General features: G+C 32.8%; 2 protein-coding genes and 1 pseudogene across 2 annotated transcripts; 2 read left to right on the top strand and 1 right to left on the bottom strand.

Moving 5' to 3' along the window:
- Positions 1-1,769: 1,769 nt before the first annotated feature.
- On the top strand, positions 1,770-4,387 carry LOC114170089 (uncharacterized). The gene is made up of 4 exons (XM_028055571.1): positions 1,770-2,008; positions 2,805-2,875; positions 3,022-3,108; positions 4,134-4,387. Exons 1-4 carry the CDS (start codon positions 1,903-1,905, stop codon positions 4,158-4,160), a joined length of 291 nt encoding a protein of 96 aa, XP_027911372.1. The 5' UTR covers positions 1,770-1,902; the 3' UTR covers positions 4,161-4,387.
- Positions 4,388-4,855: 468 nt separating this feature from the next.
- LOC114170088 (uncharacterized) lies at positions 4,856-7,649 on the bottom strand. Its single transcript, XM_028055570.2, has 2 exons — positions 7,014-7,649; positions 4,856-6,349 (listed from the first exon to the last, which is right to left on the bottom strand). Exons 1-2 carry the CDS (start codon positions 7,380-7,382, stop codon positions 5,084-5,086), a joined length of 1,635 nt encoding a protein of 544 aa, XP_027911371.2. The 5' UTR covers positions 7,383-7,649; the 3' UTR covers positions 4,856-5,083.
- Positions 7,650-14,888: 7,239 nt separating this feature from the next.
- On the top strand, positions 14,889-15,576 carry LOC146881873 (uncharacterized; annotated as a pseudogene).
- The last annotated feature ends 8,717 nt before the right edge of the window (positions 15,577-24,293 follow it).

The following is a 24,293-nucleotide window of genomic DNA, read 5'->3' as shown; positions in this document are numbered from 1 at the left end:
TAAAACTGAATATATCATGCAAAGACCTTCACGAGTAACTCTTCTCATGTGCTTCAATTTTCAATGTTGCACCTTTAGGTGCAGATGTCCTAGGTCCAAGACTCTTTAAGATCGAGATGTGATGTACCTATACAGAGGACATCTGATGCTCAAGTTAATTAAGTGCTCATATGATAATAAATGATGTAATAATAAAATGTAATCAATTTACCTCGTTATTTATATTATGTTTATGAGCTTTTACATAATGAGTCCTCCACATACTTAAATAACTTGATTAACTTTGCCTAATACTATACTAATATATACTAATATGTTTTAGTCATTACCTTAACTTAATCACAATTTACCATTATTATTATGTATTGGCCATGATGTCTTGAAAAAAAAATTATCAACTATCAACATCGTAGATCGATATTAACCTAAATAATTGTGCTTAGCATTAACTAAAAACAATATGGATTAACATTAGTAGAAAAAAAAATGTTGCAAATATTAGCTAAAAATATATTGACAAACTTTAACAAAAAAATAACATAAACAAGAATCAATTAAAAAATAATAATCAATTTTAATATTTTTAAATTTTTAATAATTATTTAATATTTAAATATTTTTTATATTCAATATTAATTAAAACATTTTATCCAAATAAGAAAATGAAAATTCATTAAATTTAAATCTTTTATCTATACAAAATATTTTAAAAAATAAAGCAATTTAAAATTAGATAAATTCAAAATTAATATATTTAAATTGTGAATTTCTATATCTAGACACAATGTAAGGTATTTATTAAAATTTTCTTGTTTTTTGAAATCTAGTTGATGATATCTCACAAACTGAATAAGGTTTTGTATGCAAAAACTTGTAATATAATATATTATCTATTATAATAAAATAAAAGAAGTTACGAGGTATAATATAAAAATAATATAAGAAATAAGAATAATATAAGAAAATAATATCTTAAAAAATTTATTTAATTATTTATGTTTATTTTGTTGACAAGTAGGGGTGGCATTGCAGGTAAGTTCGACCTGTTTAGGCCGCAGTTGGTATGCAAAATGTGGGTCGAGTTAGCCCACCTCGCATTAAAAATGTAGGTTGAAAATTCTGGCCCGCTTTGCATACGTTATGGGCCTACTTGCCGATCCGTTCTTTTGTAAATAAAAAATTCTTATGATAAAACTTTCAATGTTTAACAAATTCGGAAACTTTAACAAGTTCATAAATTTAAGTAAAGACTTTGAGAAGTTGAATGATAAATTGATAATTCAACATTTTTATCATATTCATATTCATACTTTAACATACACGATGTATTCTTCAAGATTGTAGTACATTAAAAAATACATAACATTAGTGTTTTTCACTCATACAATAATTTGGAACGCTCATGTAAAAGTCAAAAAGGGAAGTAATCAATATACATAAGTGCATGATTTTTTTTCTTCTTTTTTTGTTTTAATGCAGGCCATAGTCCAGTACGCACGGACTGCGGATTATACGGATCAGACTTTTAAGGCTAGCAGACTCTATATCTTAGTCGGTCTCACATTTTTGTTTATACTATTTTTTATTTGTAATTTTTTATAACTTTTAATTAATTGATCATTTAATAAATTATTAATAAATAATTTAGATTTAAAACATTAATTTAATATGATTCAAATGTTCTCTTACTTTGAGAAAATAGAACCAATTTGTTAGTTGTATTATATTTGTTTTTCCTATGAGAAGTTTAGGACCTTGGTAGAGTCAAAAGTAAAAAAATGGAGATGAGAAAAATACGCTGCCGTTTTAATAACACCCTTTTGGGCATTCCCGACCTATAATTGCTTCCACAGCACCACAACACTGCCTTTTCTCTCTGTCTCTCGCCACCAACCTCAAACCATGGCCTCATTTGCTCGTGGAGCCGCATCCCTAACTCGCGTCGGTCTTTCCTCTTCCAAGACACCCATTCAACTCATCCACCGCCGTGGTCTCGCCGGAGCAGCTGGTAATTTTCCCCATCCAATTCTCTCCCTCAATTCACCCCTTCCCATTATTCTCTTTTCATTTTTTTTTTCAAATTCCCGCGATTCGGTTTATTCCCTCTTTTTGCATTCTCGATGATCGAATTCAAAATCTCTGGACTGTTCGTTTCGCTTTCTCTTGTTCCTCCGCTACTTTTTTCGAAAACCTAGGACTCGGATGTGCTGTGAAAAACACTGTTTGGGAAATGTCATCTGATGGGAATATGTTGCATCTGATTTGAAAAGTACGGCTTTGATTAATTTTTAAATGTGGCTTGTACAAGGAGTATTCACGATGAGGAATGGTATGGAAAATATTTAAATAAATCAAACTTTGTTAAAACTAATCTAGGTCTTCCATCTTGGTTATATGTCTCATGATGGTGGAGTAAAACAGTGATTTTTTTCTTTTTTTATTTTCGATTTGTCTGTGGTATGAGTGGTACTGAGCTGGATCCTTAACTAAGATCTTAGGGTTGAACATTGTGGGAAAAACTGACAAATCTGCATTAAGGATGTTTCGTGTCGAAGATTAGTCGCCAATAAAACTGATAAATTCTTCACACCAATAACATGATAATCCAAAAAAACAAGGACCATTTAGTTTTGATAGTGTAATGTGACTTAGTGAACCCAAGTTGATATTGTTCAATCAACTGATATTTGTTGTTTCTTTTATTTTTTGTATTCTGCCATTGGGATCAGTTTTGTGTGTTATAGGTCTGTGTATAGTGCCATATGTGGAATGGATTTAATCATTTAATGTTTTGATTGTTGTAGATCACCATGGACCTCCCAAAGTTAACTTCTGGAAAGACCCAATGAGCCCGTCTAAATGGAAGGAAGAGCACGTGAGTCTCTTGTTTTGTGTTTTGAATTTCCACTGCGCTCAGTGGAGTTGAATTGTTAATTTTCGCCATGTGATGATTGGTTTGCTGTTTTGGAATTTGAAAATAACGTGTGAACATTCTCTGGGATGGTTGTTTTATGTCTGCAGTTTGTAATTATCTCTTTAGCTGGCTGGGGACTACTCGTCTATGGAGGATATAAGCTCTTCACAGGAGGCAAGGGAAAGAAAGAAGAGGTACTTTCCTGTTTATTTGATGCTGCTTAGAAGCAGTTTATTGGGTGCAATGCCACACTAACATGAATTGTGGGAAATTGTAAAATTTATAGAAATAACATTTGACGTAAGACAAAAATCTTTAATTAAAAAAGTTATTGATTTTAAAATTGAGGACAGGTTATTGAAGACTTGATAAAATGCTCCAGATTACGTAATTATAATGATACATAATAATAAAAGAATTACTACATGCAGGTAGTCGTTTTCAAAATGTTTGTCAAATATCTAACATGAGTGGGTATGTATGTGACATGGGTATGACATTGCGCAACTACTATGTGCTGATATTATTTTGAAGTTCCTGTGCTTGTGGTTGATTAAGGATCTGTATGACATTGTTTGCTATAACTCCATTATGCAATACTGTTCTGCCATCTGTCAGAAGAGTTCTTTCCAATTGTATACCATTGAAATTTTTTTGCATTGTTTTAGTTCAGTGCTCTTGTTCTACTCAATATATCCATAGTTTGGGAAAATTCTTCCTACACAGAAAGTTGGAATGGAGAAATTTTAATTCAATTATAAAACTTCAGCTTTGGTCAGGATTTCTATTCAATCCGAATAAACTCTAGCATTTTTCATTTGAAAGTTTGGTATTTCTACTTTGTTGTCACTGAAGGCTGTTTGTTTTTTGTAAGCAATATTGTGTTCAGATGGTGTAATACTTCAATGGATCAGATGAAGTGTTATTTGTAGCTATAAAAATTGTTTTAGCATATAAAAATTTAATTTATAGCTATAAAAATTGTTTTAGCATGGTTCTGGATCTGATAGTGAGTTTTGTCATATTGGCCAAAAAAATATACCGCTATACAACAGTTTTCTTTGAAGCACTTCAAATGAAATTTAATCCTCTAATTATATTAGATGGCCAGTTTGGTGTTCAGAAAATTTGTGTACTTTCATTTTAGTCTCATCTGTATCTTATTTATACTGTGTTAAAATTTTAGTTCTCCTTCACTGAATGCTCTCAATATGTGCAGAATTTGGTAAAAGAAGCATCACACTGAGCTTTGGAGAATATTTACAATGCAAAATGTTCTTGGTAATAATCTAGCGACCTGACTTTCCCGAGTTTTTTTGACTCGGTCTTGTTTGATGGCAAACAAATATTTTGGTCTGTTATCCATTGATTTATGGCTACGCTACATTGAAAATCGGTAGATGATCTTTTCCAGAACAATGTGTTACATTTAAGTTTTATTTACCCGTCTATGCAAATTTCTGCTTTCCTTTACATTTGCAAACATACACTTTTACTGACATTGCCTTAACTACTGAGGAAGCTATGCCACGTTCCTGCCTCACGAATTTTGAATACTTGAATGATCTTAATGAGCCTAACACTTTTATTGACATCGAAAGTTAGTTCTCAGATCGTGTAAGCGCCTATATGTTTGGATCTGCCAATGTACTTTCAACTAATGTTCACTTATTTGAATCAGTTAACGAGTTGAAATACTTATGTTTTGACTAAAACTATGTTGGAAAATGTGTTTCTTCCATTGCAACTCGAAAGCAACGCCTAGCTCATTTAGTTCGAGCGAAATAGTCATCTTTTCTAAATTAATTAGCTGCGCAAATCTTATAGGTCATTCAATTTCAGTAGACAATGGAATTCTGTTTTCAATCTCGTTGTCCATGTTAAATGAAGAGACATCATAGGTCATACAAATTATGCAGAGGTAGGGGTGATTATGCGCTGTTGTTGATATGTTAAAAGACCATTTTTATTTGAACAAACTTTAAAGAGATTAGTTGTCGTAAAACAAAATGTTTGATATATTAACTACAAATAAGAAAAATAAGAAATCTGATATATTACTACTAGACATCTTCCTGACTTCGATGCAGACTTTCATGAGTTGGAATATTTCTGAGGACATCTCGCAGACACACTAGATGGGTAGAGAAAATATAGAATATAGCTTAATTACAAACCAGACTGATACTCTGACTCGTTTAGTTCTTCCTTGTAATCATTGTTTTCATCTTGAAATTCAGAATGCGACTTCTGAAAATTATCTTCATCACCATCCTCATCATCATCATGGCTAGTGTCAATACCATCTTTATGTTGCTTTTGTACATGCAAAATATCCTCTAATTCTTCTGGGCGTTCAATTAACACTTTAGTTTTTGTTTGTCCTGCATTCTTGTCAGCTTTGTTGATATGTCTCTTGCTCCAGTTTTGTTGCGCAAGACTCTGTTCATGCACTTCTGACCCTCTCATCTCGTCCAGATTCTGATTCTTCTCTGGGTATATGTTAGTACCACTGCTTGTGACATTGGCCTCTCCTCGGTCAGGCTTTAAGAAATTGGCCTGTGACTTGTCTTTTCTTGGGCTATTTTTGTTCCTTAGAAAACTTTCCTCATCATAGACTTTCCCAACTCTTCTACCTTTAGCCTCATCTTTATAAACCTTTCTATTGCCAATGCGATTATCAGAAACCACATTGTGCTCCATTAAACTACTATTGACATTGGTTCTCCAGCGCTTCCCCTTTGTTCTTCTTGCATGGCCATGTTTCCTCTTCATCCCTGCCAATTGCTTCACCTGACCTCCACTATCTGTAATGTTCTCTACTTCTCCAACATGTTCTTCGCTCATTGTTTTCTTCTCTCCCCCGTCCACCACTTCGGCATCATCAATATATTTTACCACACCATCACCATCGCTTTGTGAGTTTCTGTTTGCCTTTCCAATATCCCCATCAGTCAAAATTTCATCTTTTATCTCAGTTGCAACATCTCCATCTTTGGACTTGGTTAATTCACTTTCATGTTTGACAGATTCACCGGAATCTTCCTCCTTCTCAGATTCATCTTGGGCTTGCTTTGTTCCATTTGCTGTCACAATCTCAGGAATGGTTGTTGGCTGATCATTAACTGGGCTTTCAAGACGGCGCTTCAAGTCTTCTATCTCTGCTTCCTTATGCTTAAGATTCTCTCTTAATGCTACTATCTCAGAGCCTCCCTGTCCCACATCGCCCACCTTTTCTTGCATCAGTCTCAGCTCATTCTGCTGCTCCTCAAATGCTGTTTCCATCAGTTTCTGTTCATCTTTCAGTGAATCCAATGTGGATTGCATCTCCACAACTGTTCTAGACAACTCCATCTTTTGACTTCTCAGAGTGTATATCTTCCCCTTAATCTCTTCGTTTTTCCCTCTCAGCTCCTTGCTGCGATCTCTTTCCTTCTGTATGATTAGGTAACAGTGTTATTCTACATTAAAACTTTTTGGATTAACTTCTCCTTAAGTACTTCCAGAAGAAGAAAAATTAGAAAATAAAATATATTTAACTTCTCCATAAGCTATAAGCAATCTAGGCACTTCTTTTTGTATATAATTTATTTTTATTTAACATTTCTCATCACGCTAAGAAGCTAAGAAGAACTCTTTTTGTCTCTCTTTTTTTCTTCTCTCCTGTATAGAAGTTTATCTCAACAGGAATTTAATCCACTTTACAACCCACCAAACATTTTGCAGAATTGAATCAAAAGAATCTTGAAAATCCAAACATCTTTACCATATTTCATCCTAGACATAAATTTTTGACAATCCACCTAAAACAATCCCAATACAACCTCTTTTGAATTTTATATCTATTTTCCAGACATGCATTGAAGCTGTTAAAACTCACAAGTTACATGATTCACAAGCAATTTCATTGTCAACAAGTGCATTGATAAAAAGAGAGTTTGTGTTCTTAAGGAAGCTTTAATATTCTTTATTGCATGTGGCACCTTGCGTGTCGTGACAAGAGAATGACACGCAAAAGTAAGGAAGAGAAACCAAGAGAGAGAGAGAGGGTGGAAGGGGTTGATGGAAGAGAGAAACTGAGAAAAGAAAAGTTAGTGACCTGCAAGAGAAGCTGAAGAGCAAGAATCTGATGATCTTTCTCTTTGACAAGAAGGGTATAGATGCGCCTCTCTCTGAGCTTGTGAAGCACCATAACCCCAAGCAGTGCAGCCCCAAAAGTGATCAACAATATCAAAGCATAAGGTCTTCCTCTGTGACTTCCTCCGCTGCTGCTATGCACACCCTTGTTGTAAGCCATCTCTCTCACAGTGATGATGATGAAGACGAAGATGAAGAATGTATATTCAGCAACACCATCAACTAAGTTCTTCTGTCCTTGGAAAGGAACAATGAAGAATGAAGTGGGGTCTTTCTCTCTCTCTCTCTTCTCTCTCTTCCTGAAGAGTTCAGATTTTGGATTGCTTGTCATGCAAAAAGAAAGTGCCACCTACTCATATCTGTTGTTGCGGAGTTCACAAAGTTGAGTGTGCATGGAAATTGTGTCAGGCATTTCATCTGTGACAACCTCTTTCTCTTTCCCATGCTCTCCTCGTTTTGACTATTACACCCTCTTACATAAAATACTACCTTGGTATTTGTTATCCATGACTCCTTCTAACATTGTGTTTATGATATGTTATCAACATTATGTTCATAATTAGAACCACTAATTGATAAATTTATTCTACAAGTTACTTAATGTGTTCCAATGCACAAATTAGCACAAACAAACTGAGTTACTTCCAGTTAAAGGTACTACATGTGTGTCAAATGGGATGATGTGTGTCCAGCTATTTTGTTATTTAGTTTAAAAGTGTTTTCCTGATTGTAAGTTACTACTGATTGACTTCCTTAAACCTTTAAGATCTCTTTTTGGTTGATGTGAGAGTATAACTTTGATGTTAATAATCATATCAATATTTTTTTTTCATATTTAAAACTTTCTCTCTTCTTTTCATAATTGTGAGCAAAATTTACAGGAAATAATTTCTATTTATATTTTTATTTAAAAGTTTGACTACTTTTTACTCATAATTGTAAATCAACTTTAAAAAACAAACTATAAACAACTTTCAGCTTTTAATCTAGGGTGACTTTTAGTTCAGAAATCAGTTTTTCTTTCTTAAATTTTAGTTTTAGGCTAAATTAGTATAAATTTTGTAATCATGTTAACATCTATTTACATCATGTTTATAAACCCGTGCTTACTATAAAAGTTATACTAATGATGGTAATCTAGGTAATCTAGAGCAACAATAATTAAAATTGTGCTTACAACTATAAAACTTATACTAATGATGGTAATCTAGAGCAACAATAATTAAAATTGACAAACATGGATTACCACAATATTTTCGGTAATAATAATACTATTAAAAATGGTAATGTTATGAAAGTGGAAATAATAATCATTATGATAAGCAAAGTATAATAAGTATTATTTTTAAATTATAAGCTAATTTATAAATTATATTTCAAGATAAAAGTATAGAGTAAACTTTAGGTTTAATTCAATTCCTTAGTAATGAAGTCTTACACTCATTTAAATAATTTAAATAAAATGACAATACAGGTAGATGATGAGGATATATTCATTTGTTATGTAAAAAAATAAGGATGAATTAAGTATTTTAACCTACTAGTTCTCATTTATATAATGTAAATAAAAATGACAATACAGGTAGATGATGAGGATCGATTCATTTGTTATGTAAAAAATATAAGGATGAATTAAGTATTTTAACCTACTAGTTTGTAACATCTCTTTTTTTTAATAAACTGTATTATTTATTTTAAATAAAGCAATTAGAAATCTTATATTTTTACTAATGTTTCATATTTTATCTAAATGTAGTTTAAATATTAAAAATATATTTTATCATGATGTAGTTTTTACTTATTGAAAATATAAAAAAAAAAACAACAAAACTAATAATATATATATATATATATATATATATATATATATATATATATATATATATATAAATACTAGGTAAAAATATTTAATTAAATAGGTGTGTGTAAAATATATATATATATATATATATATATATATATATGAATTTTCTAAAAGAGATAAAAATATATATAAAAAAAAGTAAAAGTAACGAGGAGTGAGGTTAAGCTTTTATATATTAATCTTAATAAGCTCATGGGTTTTATATTAATCTTTTATTTATTTTGACTCATATATTATTTTATTTACTTTCATTTAACTTATTTTCATTTATTATCCTCTTATATTTATTTTATTTCATCTCCAATTATACACTGATCCTGTTTATTTATTTATTTTATTTAATCTCCAAATATGTATTGATCCTGTTTATTTATTTTATTTAATCTTTAGTTACGCACTGATCTTATTTATTTATTTATTTTATTTTATTTATCTCCAGTTACGCAGTGGTCCTATTAATTTATTTTATTTTATTTATCTCCAGTTACGCACTGTTCCTATTTATTTATTTTATTTTATTTACCTCCAGTTATGTACTGGTCTTATTTATTTATTTTATTTTATTTATCTCCAGTTACGCACTGATCCTATTTATTTATTTATTTTATTTACCTCCAGTTATGCACTGGTCCTATTTATTTATTTTATTTTATTTATCTCCAGTTACGCACTGATCCTATTTATTTATTTTATTTTATTTATCTCTAGTTACACATTGATCCTGTTTATTTATTTTATTTTATCTCCAGTTATGCACTGGTCCCATTTATTTATTTCAATTAATATATCTCCAGTTATGCACGGGTCCCGTTTAATTTATATTTTTGTTATTTTATTTATTTATAATGTTATAATCCTTATCTAATTATTTATTTAAAGTTCTTGTTTTGATTCTTATTTTATCATTATTTTATGATTAAAAAAAATGTGAAGTGAAAGTAAATATTATTTTATTCAGTGAGCTTGAATATAAGAAAATTACATGTACATTTTATTTTATTTTATGTTTTTTGTGTATAGTTTATACAATGACATGATTTGATAGTCATCACATTTTATGACCCTTGAAAATATCTAAGAGTATGTCAGTTGAGTGAGAGTTAAGTTGGTTTCAATAAGTTGAGATTAAACCAGTGTCAAAGTGTTTGTATTTGGGAAGTCACAGTTTGGTACACTGCGGGATGAAAGGCAGGGACCATGGTGGGGTCTAAGGAAGTTTTACCAAGTAGGTGAATATCTGGATAGTTCAGAATAGCGCACTGGACTAGGATATTCATAGGCCAAACTTGGGACTATCCGATACCTGCTCGGCATCGCCAAGGTTAGGTAGTGAGTATATATCTCTTTTGTGAGCCGATGAATGACTAATATTCTCGAGAAAGAAATAATTATGATTGTACCAATATTTTACGAGAAATACTCAACTACCTAATCACTTCCCAAAGTAACTTTTGATGTTCATATTGGATCATCAGAAGTGGAATATGGATCCATATGTCTGGTAAAACAAGATCAAGTTTTGTGGTTGTAGGTCCAAATCTAGGCCCCCGGTGTCTGTATTGTTTGTTGAGTTTATTAAGATTGATATTTAAGGCTTATAAAGACCTCACTCCTTTCATATTTTTCTTTCATATGTACCTGTTGCATGAACAGAAGATGAACCTGCTCAGTGAGAGTTATTCGGGATATTGTTGGTGGATCTTCTGAAGATTAACTCATGGATAATTTCTATTAATATCTTTAGGAGATATTAAAAATATAGATAAATCTTCTATTTTGATGTAAGACTCTTAATATTATACAAATATATATTTTTGTAATATTTCATGAACAATTACAGAGATGTAAACCATATATATGAATATGATGTTATGTTATTATTAATGTTCTCTCAAGGATAATCTTATAAAAAAAAATTAATTCCATATCTTTTTATCAGATAATAATTATTTAGTATAATAGTCGGGGTGTCACATTTAGTGGTATCAGAGCAGTTCCTTCTGTCAAGACCTTGGGTATGGTGTCTTCCATGTTTGTAGTCTCTACTAGTAAGTAGAGGTGCAAGTTGTTTGTTCTTACATTTTTCTTGTAAAAGAGAAATGCAAGATAAGTAGACTAATAAAAGTAAGTAATAACAACAATTAATACTTGTAGTAAGGATAAGTTTTAACAATAGTTAAACAAAAATCTAAAGAAAACTAAGGAAATTGTTCATTCTTTCAGGAAAAGATGGATAACGGACCAAACTTTACCAATGAGTTGTTGGAAAGAATGACAATTGTCCTGGAAAATATGAGCCAAAAACAAAATGTTGAACCCATGGAAAATCAAGGATTAGAAACCTTTCGCAGGAATAATCCACAAAAATTTAAAGGGGGATTTAATCCTGAAGGTGCTCAGTCATGGATAGCAGAAATTGAGAAAATTTTCATCGCAATGACGTGTGCAGATGCAAATAGAGTCACATTTGCTACATTTATGCTCGTTGAAGAAGCTGAAAACTGGTGGAGATTTACAAAACAACAATTGGAGGATGAAGGGAGACAAATTACTTGGGAAGCCTTCAAACAAAAGTTTCTGGAAAAATATTTTCCAAAGGATCTTTGGAGGAGGAAAGAAGTTGAATTCCTTAATCTTCGTCAAGGAATCATGTCTGTAGGAGAATATGCAGCAAAGTTTGACGAGTTGTCAAAGTTTTATCCTTTCTTTCATGATAGAGTTGATGAACGTTCCCGTTGTTCCAAGTTTGAAAGTGGATTGAGACCTGATATTAAACAAGCAGTTGGTTATTTAGAGATTTCTTCCTTTCCCACTCTTGTAAACCGTTGTAGGATTTATGAGGATGATACTAAGGCAAGACAAACTCAATGGAGGCAAGGAGGGACTTTGAGGCACAAAAGAAATGATTTTAATAATAAGAAACCCTACCAACGTCCATCTCATACTTTGTGGAATTCTTCAGGACAAAGACATTCCTCTGCTGCCAATAATTCAGGCATAACCAACCTTATCAAATGTTTCCACTGTGGAGGACCTCATCTGTCAAGAAATTGCACCACAAGGACTATAACTTGCTTCAATTGTGGGAAGTTGGGTCATTATCGTAATGAATGCAAAGAGTTAATTAAGGAGCAAGGAAGTGGGGGAAGCAACAACAAAGGAAATAATCAACTTGGAAGACCAAAGACAACCGGGAGAGTCTTCACGATGAATGGTACTGAAGCTGTTCAATCTGAAGATCTAATCCAAGGTAAATGCATCATAAATGGTCACCTCGTTAATGTACTATCTGATTCAGGTGCTACTCATTCTTTCATATCACATGAATGTGTCAAACATTTAAAGTTACCTGTCTCTTTATTACCATATGATTTAACTGTGTCTACTCCTACCAATGTTCCAATCACGACTTCACTTGCATGTACAAATTGCAATATTTCTATAGGGAATAGAAAATTTTCTTTAAATCTTATATGTCTACCCTTGTCTCATTTGGATATTGTTCTTGGAATGGACTGGTTATCTTCCAACCATGTTCTCCTAAACTGTCACGATAAGACTTTAATTTTTGAATCACACATAGGTGAAGTTTTTGACTCAAAAGAATTAAAAGAGAGTACTACCAACCACAATGAAATCCCAAAAGGATCTCAAGTATACATGATCTTAACTTCTTTAAAAGTCAAGGAAATTCCAGACATTATTAAGTTTCCTGTTGTTTGTGAGTATCTTGATGTTTTCCCTGAGGATGTTCCTGGGTTACCTCCACAAAGAGAAATAGAATTCACTATAGACTTGGTACCAGGATCAAGACCTGTGTCTATAGCCCCTTATAGGATGTCACCTCTAGAGTTAACAGAGTTGAAAAAACAAATAGAAGAATTGTTGGATAAACAATTCATCAGACCTAGTGTTTCTCCCTGGGGTGCGCCAGTATTGTTAGTTAAGAAAAAGGATGGCGCTATGAGGTTGTGTGTGGATTATCGTCAGCTTAACAAAATCACCATTAAGAACAAATACCCTCTACCAAGGATTGATAATTTGATGGATCAATTGAGAGGTGTTGTGGTATATTCCAAAATTGACTTAAAATCTGGCTATCATCAGATTCGAGTCAAGGCGGAAGATATTCAAAAGACAACTTTTAGGACAAGATACGTTCATTATGAGTACTTAGTAATGCCTTTTGGTGTGACCAATGCTCCTGCCATTTTTATGGATTATATGAACCGTATTTTTCATGAATTTTTGGATAAATTTGTGGTTGTTTTCATTGACGACATTTTAATTTATTCCAAAAATCATGAAGAACATGAGAGGCATTTGAGGATTGTGTTACAAATTCTAAGAGAGAGACAATTGTATGGAAAATGGTCAAAGTGTGAATTCTGGTTGAGAGAAGTTCAATTTTTGGATCATGTGATATCACAAAATGGCATTGCAGTTGACCCCTTAAAGGTTCAAGCGGTATTGCTTTGGGAACAACCAAAGAATATCACAGAAATACGTAGTTTCTTAGGATTAGAAGGCTACTATAGAAAATTCATTGAAGGATTTTCTAAATTAGCATTGCCTTTGACTAAGTTAACACGTAAGGGAAAACCTTTCGAATGGAATGAAGCATGTGAGTTTAGTTTTCAAGAATTGAAGAAAAAATTAACATCTGCACCTGTTTTAATCCTTCCTGACCCTACAAAATTTTTTGAGGTATATTGTGATGCATGTGGACAAGGATTAGGATGTGTGTTGATGCAAGAAAGAAAAGTTGCAGCTTATGCTTCACGGCAACTCAAGCAACATGAGCTTAATTATCCTACACATGATTTGGAATTAGCTGCAGTGGTGTTTGCATTGAAAGTATGGAGACATTACTTGTATGGAGCAAGGTTTGAAGTTTTCAGTGACCATAAAAGTTTAAAATACCTTTTTGATCAGAAAGAACTAAACATGAGACAACGTAGATGGATGGAATTTCTTAAGGATTATAACTTTGAGCTGCAATATCACCTTGGGAAAGCAAATGTTGTTGCTGATGCTTTGAGTCGAAAGTCTATACATGCATCCATGATGATGGTGAAGGAATTGGATTTGATAGAATCATTCAGAGACTTGAACTTAGCTGTAAAACTTAGACCCAATAGCATATGCTTAGGAATGTTAAAAATATCAAGTGAATTCTTAGAAGAAATAAAGAGAGCTCAAGAAAGAGATCAATTTTTGCAAGAAAAGTTGATAGCAAAAGTTGAAGGAAAGGAATCTGAATTTCACAAGGATTCAAATGGAATCATCAAGTTTAGAGATAGAATTTGCATACCTGCAAAAGAAGAGTTGATAATGGAGGAAGCTCATAAGAGTAGCTTAAGTATTCATCCGGGTACTACAAAGATGTATCAAGACTTGAAGAAAATGTTTTGGTGGTCTGGGATGAACAAAGAAGTGGTGGAGTTTGTTGCACGTTGTCTAGTGTGTCAGAAAACAAAAGTTGAACATAGAAAGCCTTATGGGGAACTACAGTCCTTAGATGTCCCAGAATGGAAATGGGAAAGCATATTCATGGATTTTGTGACAGGTTTACCAAAGACTGTGTCAGGTCATGATGCAATTTGGGTCATTGTGGATAGGTTAACAAAATCTGCTCACTTTCTACCTATTAATATTAGATTTTCTTTAGAAAAGTTAACTCATTTGTACATAAAAGAAATTATTAAGCTACATGGAGTACCTTCTAGTATAATTTCTGATAGAGACCCTCGTTTCACATCTAGATTTTGGGATAGCTTACAAAAAGCCTTGGGAACAAAAGTTAGGCTTAGTTCAGCTTATCACCCTCAAACTGATGGACAATCAGAAAGGACTATCCAATCTTTAGAAGACTTGTTGAGAGCCTGTGTTTTAGAACAAACTGAAAGTTGGGAGAAATTTCTACCACTTATAGAGTTCACTTATAACAACAGTTTCCACTCAAGCATAGGAATGGCCCCATATGAGGCTTTATATGGGAGAAGATGTAGAACCCCGTTGTGTTGGTATGAGAATGGAAATTCCTTAGTTTTGGGTCCAGAGGTAATTCAACAAGCAATTGAGAAGATTAAAATGATCAGGGAAAAGATGAAAACTTCTCAAGATAGGCAGAAAAGTTACTATGACAAACGAAGAAAACCCTTTGAGTTTGAAGAAGGAGATCATGTTTTCTTGAAAGTTACACCTGTAACTGGGTCCTTATCAAATCTAGAAAGTTTCTAAGTTTTCTCAAATCTAGAAAACTTACACCCAAATTCATAGGTCCTTATCAAATTCTTAAAAGAATTGGTTCTATCGCATACCAAATTGCTTTACCTCCAAACCTTTCAAAACTTCACAATGTTTTTCATGTGTCTCAACTTCGTAAATATATTCATGACCCTTTTCATGTGATAGAACCTGATGTAGTACAAATACGAGAAAACCTTACTTATGATGTGCTTCCTGTAAGGATTGGAGATCGAAGGATTAAACAACTTCGGGAAAAGGACATACCTTTGGTAAAGGTATTGTGGAGTCAACAAGATGAAGGTGATGCAACTTGGGAATTAGAAAGTAATATGAGAGAGATGTATCCCCATCTTTTTGCAACCACGTGAATTTCGGGGACGAAATTCCTAAAAGGAGGGGAGAAATGTAACATCCCTTTTTTTTAATAAACTGTATTATTTATTTTAAATAAAGCAATTAGAAATCTTATATTTTTACTAATGTTTCATATTTTATCTAAATGTAGTTTAAACATTAAAAATATATTTTATCATGATGTAGTTTTTACTTATTGAAAATATAAAAAAAAAACAACAAAACTAATAATATATACATATATATATAAATACTAGGTAAAAATATTTAATTAAATAGGTGTGTGTAAAAATATTATTAGTGTGCTCTTCAATCAATAAGGTAAGGGGGAGTGAGGTTAAGCTTTTATATATTAATCTTGATAAGCTCATGGGTTTTATATTAATCTTTTATTTATTTTGACTCATATATTATTCTATTTACTTTCATTTAACTTATTTTCATTTATTATCCTCTTATATTTATTTTATTTCATCTCCAATTATACATTGATCCTGTTTATTTATTTATTTTATTTAATCTCCACATATGTATTGATCATGTTTATTTATTTTATTTAATCTTTAGTTACGCACTAATCTTATTTATTTATTTATTTTATTTTATTTATCTCCAGTTACGCAGTGGTCCTATTTATTTATTTTATTTTATTTATCTCCAGTTACACACTGGTCCTATTTATTTATTTTATTTTATTTACCTCCAGTTATGTACTGGTCCTATTTATTTATTTTATTTTATTTATCTCCAGTTACGCACTGATCCTATTTATTTATTTATTTTATTTACCTCCAGTTATGCACTGGTCCTATTTATTTATTTTATTTTATTTATCTCCAGTTACGCACTGATCCTATTTATTTATTTTATTTTATTTATCTCCAGTTACACACTAATCCTGTTTATTTATTTTATTTTATCTCCAGTTATGCACTGGTCCCATTTATTTATTTCAATTAATATATCTCCAGTTACGCACTGGTCCCGTTTAATTTATATTTTTGTTATTTTATTTATTTATAATGTTATAATCCTTATCTAATTATTTATTTAAAGTTCTTGCTTTTATTCTTATTTTATCATTATTTTATGATTAAAAAAATGTGAAGTGAAAGTAAATATTATTTTATTCAGTGAGCTTGAATATAAGAAAATTACATGTACATTTTATTTTATTTTATGTTTTTTGTGTATAGTTTATACAATGACATGATTTGATAGTCATCACATTTTATGACCCTTGAAAATATCCAAGAGTATGTCAGTTGAGTGAGAGTTAAGTTGGTTTCAATAAATTGAGATTAAACCAGTGTCAAAGTGTTTGTATTTGGGAAGTCACAGTTTGGTACACTGCGGGATGAAAGGCAGGGACCATGGTGGGGTCTAAGGAAGTTTTACCAAGTAGGTGAATATCTGGATAGTTCAGAATAGCGCACTGGACTAGGATATTCATAGGCCAAACTTGGGACTATCCGATACCTGCTCGACATCGCCAAGGTTAGGTAGTGAGTATATATCTCTTTTGTGAGCCGATGAATGACTAATATTCTTGAGAAAGAAATAATTATGATTGTACCAATATTTTACGAGAAATACTCAACTACCTAATCACTTCCCAAAGTAACTTTTGATGTTCATATTGGATCATCAGAAGTGAAATATGGATCCATATGTCTGGTAAAACAAGATCAAGTTTTATGGTTGTAGGTCCAAATCTAGGCCCCCGGTGTCTGTATTGTTTGTTGAGTTTATTAAGATTGATATTTAAGGCTTATAAAGACCTCACTCCTTTCATATTTTTCTTTCATATGTACCTGTTGCATGAACAGAAGATGAACCTGCTCAGTGAGAGTTATTCGGGATATTGTTGGTGGATCTTCTGAAAATTAACTCATGGATAATTTCTATTAATATCTTTAGGAGATATTAAAAATATAGATAAATCTTCTATTTTGATGTAAGACTCTTAATATTATACAAATATATATTTTTGTAATATTTCATGAACAATTACAGAGATGTAAACCATATATATGAATATGATGTTATGTTATTATTAATGTTCTCTCAAAGATAATCTTATAAAAAAAATTAATTCCATATCTTTTTATCAGATAATAATTATTTAGTATAATAGTCGGGGTGTCACATAGTTCGCTTAGATCAGTCTCGCATTCACATTGTCAATGATTGGTGGAGTAGATTAGCCTACGTAGCAATAAAAAGTTCCACTATATTTTAAATCCTTAATTATTTTTTATTTTATTATCCTTCACTTCATATTTCAATTCTTAAGTCTCTTATATACATTTAACATTGGAACTCAAATCTTTAACAAATATAGAAATCATCTCTTACTTGAAAATGTAAAAACAATTATCTGTAATTTTAATTGGAAATATGATTTTTTTAGGATAATAAAAATTTTAAATGATCCTATTTTTATTTTAAATTTATCATCTGTGATTATTGAAATGTATACAAATGATAATAGAGAAAATTGTAATTATGAAAAGTGAAAGATGAAAATTCTTTCAAGACCATGCCCAGTGTTATTGAAATGGAAAAATATCAATAATGCTTTTGGAGTCGCGACAAAACTGTGACATCCTATTTAAATAGGGAAAATCTACTAAATTAAAAAATCACAAAGTTATAATAATAGAGAGCAATCAGATGAACAACATACATAAGAACTCAACTATTACAGTCATCCAAGAGTGTACAGGAATGGAAACTTAGGCATACCGCAATGCCATAAACAAAACATAATCCAAAGGTTCAACAATTTTGCAAAAGAGCTACTCCTAGGAAAAGGAAATACAAAGTCACCAAGGCCTTAAGACTACTCTTAAGAGCCATAACCGATCTCCACTAAACAGCACCGCTACCACCACCAGATCTATCTTCAACGTTTCTCCCATCTGCTTCCACCAAAAGGTGATCATCGCAAAAGAGAAAACAAATCAAGAACATACACAAAATGAAAGGGTAAGCTAGTGTAAAAATAACTTTAACATATTACAGCAGGCAAGAACTTAAAACAATCCCAAAAATGCAACACAGAAGGCACAAATCATGTTATAGCAAACAAATAAGACACTGTGACTCAATTATCCGGATAAATATAATAAGATCGGATTCACTGGACGCTTGCACTTGTGGTGGCCTCTACTGCTCTACAGAGCCATTGCCAATGGGTTTCACCCTACCACACACAAGGTTAGCCTTCAAGCATCTAAGGTCATTATCCTGCCAAAGACTAGGGCCTCCCGCTACTCTCACCACTTGGATCAGTTTGCTCTACTTGAGATTCACTGATCCTTTAGAGTTTCAGGATGCGATCCTTACTTGAATCCCTATCTTAATTATATACACTACACACCACCATAAGATCTCCCCACGAGATTCATGGAATTACGCCTATCTCACACCAATTTCATGTTTCTCATACCATAACCACCATTTTTAGATCAGACATCCAATTCTCATTTCACCATACCACTATTCAACAATTCTATGCCATAACTCATACCAAACATACCAATTCCAGTGCATACAGATCAAGCAACCATGCATATTCAAGACACAACCAAACTATGGATAATTCAAGAAAACAGAATCAAATCTGCCCCATTCTCGCTCAGGCTAAAAGCCTTTGCTTAAGCTACAACAACTGTCTCGCTTAAGCTAGGTGTTGTCGCTTGAGCGAGTCCTACAACAGTGGCACTCTGCGAGCTCTCGCTTGGGCGAGACCATCTTGCCTGGGTGAGATCACCACTCGCCCAAAACCAAGGTTCCTCGCCTAAACGAGGACGCGAGCAGAGAACGTTAGGTTTTCCTCGAGGGCTCGCTTAGGCGAGCCACTCTCGCCTGAGCGAGATGACGCGTCGCTCAAAACAAGAGTTGGTCGCCTGAGCGAGATGCTCGAGCAGAACTAGGGCGAGTTCCAGCTACTCTCCCCTAGGCGAGACGAGCTCGCTTGGGCGAATGACAGTACTCACCACTGTTACGCGCATGCAGCAGAAACACAACACAAAAAGCCATCCAAGAATGCAAGCAAGCCAGTTTCATACAATCCAAAATATCATTCAAACATCGAGAAGCATTCAATCAGACCTAAAACATGGAAAAGTGACTTTAAATCATAAGAACCTAGCTTCCCTTACCCAACTTAGGTGCTATCAAATGCAACAGACTTGCAACTGAAAGTACCACAACTCCAAGAACTATAGTAGAGAGCTGAAACATGAAGACTTGGACAAATGGGGTTAGGAGATTGAACCCTAACTTGACCAACGTGCTCAAACAGTGAAAGAACAAGAGAAGAAACTGCCTAGAAGCTCTAAGGCTCAACTCACCTGGAAGTAGCATGGGTTTCGTTAGCTCGGAAATGGACGAACTTGGTGCCCTAGCAGAACACCTTGCAAGAGACTAAAGGGGAAGAGGAAGGAACTGTTTCTGAAAAAGAGACAAGTGACAATGAGAAAGCTGAACAGGATATTGGAGTCCTACAGTTGGGCTGATCTTGGGCCTACGAGAAGGGTCAGGCCCATACACATAAGGCTGAAAATGGGGCTTACAAAAATCATGGTTAATTATTATAGTTTTTGGATAGTATAAACAATATTTTTTTTATGTTTCCTTATTCATTAAAGATTTAACTATTAGACATATTTATTTTATTAAGTTATTAATTTTGTGTTTATTAGTTTATTTTAATTTTATTTCAATTGTAAAATCATGGGATGCAACAAAAATGTTAAAAATTAGAACAATGTTATTGTTGCAACATTTTGCGTGTAGTTTTTTTTTTTCTTAAAATTTTGTTTATACTAGCTAATAAATATGCAGGAAGAACCAATGTGAAGTAAGTCTCTTAATTTGTATTGTCATCCTAATTGTAAATTGATATTATTATTACTCAAAATAAATCTCCAACATACCGGCTTACATAACAAATAATAAGGGTCTGATAAGTCTAAAAAGGACAAACATAACTGGAAATAAACTCTAAATGATTCTAATACTTTAAAATTAATTTAATTCTATAAAATTGATCAGTAAAATAAAATTTACATACTTATATAGTATAAATTATATAATGTAAATTTATTTTATCTTTAATAATATGGGATTGTAACAAAGTATAAATATTTAAAAGTTGTTTTTTAAAAATACATTTTATTTTGTGAATCAAATAATCGCAACGATATTTCTATATTTTTTTCCTAGTTAACAATGAATGCAAACACGTGGGTTGGATGATGGTATTCTGTGTTGTGAATTAAGTCCTCTCAGTTGCGTGAATGACTGTCAGATTAGTTTAGTTGAGTTGTTTGTTGCACACTTGCAACTTGCATTCATAACACAAGTTATGTCAAATTAATATTTACCATATCATTTTCAATATATTTTTCAGATAATATCATTTTGGAATTTTAAATTTGATTGAATTTGGTCCTTTTTATTTATTAATAATAGGGTATAATATAATTGGAGAAAAAAAAATCTTAGAAAATATAACAAATCGACCATAATTTTGTGGGGTTTTATTTGATAAAAAATATATCTTTCCAATTCGACAATACTATATATTATATATGGTAGAAAATTAATACTCGATTTTTATTTTGAATATAAATACCAATATTCAAACTTTTAATTTATAAACCAATCAAAAAACTAATACATTATTTTGAATTATATATTATTTTAACTTTAACTTTTAGTAAAAATTAAAATAAATTTCTCTCGAAACTTTGACCTAATTTAGTCCATTAATTTTCTAAATGTATAGATTTAATCATTTTACCCAACTTTTGTTAAATTTATTTGAAGTTTTAAATACGTTTCTTAGCTAACATTAAAGGAGAAAGAATTATGTTAAATTGTATAAACAACTAAAATGATTTCATAAAACACATCTAAAACATCAAATAAAGTTAACAAAATTTAGTTAAAATGATAAAATTCATGCATTTCTAAAATTAGAAGACTAATTTGGACCAAAATTTTAAAGAGAGACTAATTTTAATTTTCACTAAAAAGTTAAGGAACTAAAAAGATATTTAACCCTTTTATAATTACACGTCAATTAGTTACAGAAGTTTTTGATTGACCAACTCTTACCAGAATTTCACACAATTTATGTATTTTATATTTATTTATTATTTGATATCATTTCCATTTCTGATTTTTCTATTATATAAGGTCTTAAATAAGATTTTTCTTATTGATGAATAAATTAAAAAGCTTAAACTTAACTCACTCTTACTGAAAACAAATAGCATTTTATTGGTGATGCATTTTCATTATCTATAACTAAATAATCAATTTTGAGTTTTAATTTTTGTACTTACTATAATTTTGTTTCATTTAATTTGTTTTATTTGTAGCTCTTTTTTTGTTAAAACAATTGTAAGGCCCATTAAAATTGTTTCATTCTTTTATGCCCTAAAGTAAAGGGCTATCCCTTGTAATTGGGCCTAGGGCTGGCCCAAGTGATATAACCGAACCTCAAGTCTGCCCTAACTCACTTTTCTTGCTCATTCTCAAAAAAACCTTAGAGTCGCAGCCGTCTCTCGCTCCGTTAGGGTTTGGTGTCACCTTGGTCAAGCAAGTTCGAACCAGTGTTTCCCTCTTCACGTAAGTATTTCCCTTAATCGTGCTTGCAATTTCTGTTACTGTTGGTAGCTCATGTCTCTACCGCCTTTCCTTTTTCCAGCTCCTTAAGTCGTCCCTAAGCTAGCATCGGAGCTGCTGTGCTAATTAAGTTTGGTCTAGGAGTCTTCTACTAAACCCTTCCAGGTAAGGGAAGCTAGAACCCTTCTGTTTGTTGGTGTGATTGCAGTTGTTTGTGTTTGTTTCGTGATTGGTTGAGTTGTATGTTGATGTGGATGTATGGGCTAGTTGACATTTTGTTTGGGTATGAGATATGACTGTGGCAGGGAGAAACAGTGACGAGGTTCGACACACTCGCCCAAGCGAGCCTGTCTCGCCTAGGCGAGACTTGTAGGAACAAGTCAGGGCTGTACTCGAGCTCTCGCTCAAGCGAAAGCTCTTGTTTTGAGCTAGGCACCATCTCACTCAAGCGAGAGATGCTCACCCAAGCGAGCATGCGTGAGAGCCTTGGCATGTTGCTCCTATTTTAGCCCAGGCGAGGAACCTCACCTTTGGGCGAGGGGTTGCCTCACTCAGGCAAGAAGGGCTCGCCTAAGCGAGTCATGCGAGAGCCTCCCAGCGTCCCTGTCATGATCTCGCCTAAGCGAGAGTCCACTGCCTAAGCGAGGGCACTCCTCTCGCCTGAGCGAGGGCTCCTGGCTTGAGCGAGATTCACTGCGGGTTGTGCTGTTTTTCTTAGTTTGGCTAAATGAAATGTTTGATTTATGTTGTATTCTATATAATGTATGAGGCTTGCGAAATGAGATGCATGAGATAAACTGTGGTTACAAATTGGATTGTTGTGATTGTGTGATCTTGGCATGAGGAATAAATGAAATGGTTGGTATTAAAGTAGCATGGTATTGGCATGAGATGGAATTCACAACTATGGTTTGAAAATAACTTATGGGTATGGATTTACTCAGAAAATGAAAGAGGTGAAATTATAAAGGGCTGGTATAATATATAAATGTATATGCATGTTAATTACTTTTTGATTTATTGAGTATGATTGGTCCGTGTTAGTGCGTAATTCCTTGGGATCTCTAGGTGAGATCCTCAAGGTCGTGCTTCAGTGGTCGGGACGTAATTCCATGGCCCTTGTTAGTGGGTGTCCATGGTGGTGCCCCATCTATATAACTTGGTAAGGATTCAAGGTAAAGATTGCATCCTGACACTCTAAGGAGTCAGTTAGTCTCACTTAGAGCGGACTAACTCCTGTGGTGAGAGTAGTAGGAGGCCTGAAATTCATTAAGGGCTGACCTTGTGTGTGAGGGAAATTGATTAATTGTAACACTTGTAACACTTGTAACACATAGCTTGGGGGTGAGCAGAGGTATCCACCACAAGTGCAAGCATCCGCTGAATCCGACCAGGTTATATGTATCCGGATGAGTCGAGTCGAGTCGAGTCTTAGTGTATTGTTTTGAAAAGTCATAACATGATTGGATGATATATGTGTATTGGATTGTGAAGGTATATCTGATTGCATGATAAACATATTCTGGGCTCTAGCTTACCCTTATGTTTTGTTGTGTGTTCTGCTGTGTGGTTCTCTCTTTTGCGTTGATCATCAACTTGTTGATGTGAGCAGATGTGAGGAACACCCGGGGTCAACAGGGAGGTGATGGTTCCGCAGCTTAGTCAACTAGTCTTGGGCTTTTCCTTTATGTCTTTTGCTAGGGCTATGGCCCATGTATTATTTGGTTTGTACTGTGTTTCCTGGTTACTTTAGACCTCGTATTTTATCTTGTTCGACATCGTGGTGTGTCCTAGGGTTTCCTTTTTCATAACTCTTGGATATTTTTAAGGAATGAGTTCCTACTCCGCATCTTTACTCTTATTATCATTTTGCGTGACGTGTCATTGAAGTAAGTTATTTATTTAAATGGGACGCTACAACAATTTTCCTTATCTTTCAACTGTTCAACTATGCTAATATTTGAACATTTTTTTCAAATCTCTAACCTATTTTTTATCTTATCATATCCTTAATTATACATTTTTTTTTTTTTGTGCAATTTCATTTAATGGTCTACCAAATTATTTCTAAAATACATTTGATCATTTTTTTGTTTACTTTTATTTTTTGTTTATTTTTATCATATA

The sequence above is a fragment of the Vigna unguiculata genome, chromosome 11, assembly GCF_037176805.1.
Source record: "Vigna unguiculata cultivar grain cowpea cultivar isolate G323 ecotype 2 chromosome 11, ASM3717680v1, whole genome shotgun sequence".
Taxonomy (NCBI): domain Eukaryota; kingdom Viridiplantae; phylum Streptophyta; class Magnoliopsida; order Fabales; family Fabaceae; genus Vigna; species Vigna unguiculata.
Note: the sequence above shows the minus strand (reverse complement) of the source record. Positions and strands in the feature narration are given on the sequence as shown.

What these genes read in the sequence shown, in the direction of transcription:
- LOC114170088 (XM_028055570.2), bottom strand. Translation starts at nt 7,382, where the DNA reads ATGACAAGCAATCCAAAATCTGAACTCTTCAGGAAGAGAGAGAAGAGA. An exon ending in CTCTTCAGCTTCTCTTGCAG is followed by an intron (nt 6,350 to 7,013) that starts GTCACTAACTTT and finishes CTAATCATACAG; the next exon opens with AAGGAAAGAGATCGCAGCAA.
- LOC114170089 (XM_028055571.1), top strand. Translation starts at nt 1,903, where the DNA reads ATGGCCTCATTTGCTCGTGGAGCCGCATCCCTAACTCGCGTCGGTCTT. An exon ending in TGGTCTCGCCGGAGCAGCTG is followed by an intron (nt 2,009 to 2,804) that starts GTAATTTTCCCC and finishes TGATTGTTGTAG; the next exon opens with ATCACCATGGACCTCCCAAA. An exon ending in CTAAATGGAAGGAAGAGCAC is followed by an intron (nt 2,876 to 3,021) that starts GTGAGTCTCTTG and finishes TTATGTCTGCAG; the next exon opens with TTTGTAATTATCTCTTTAGC.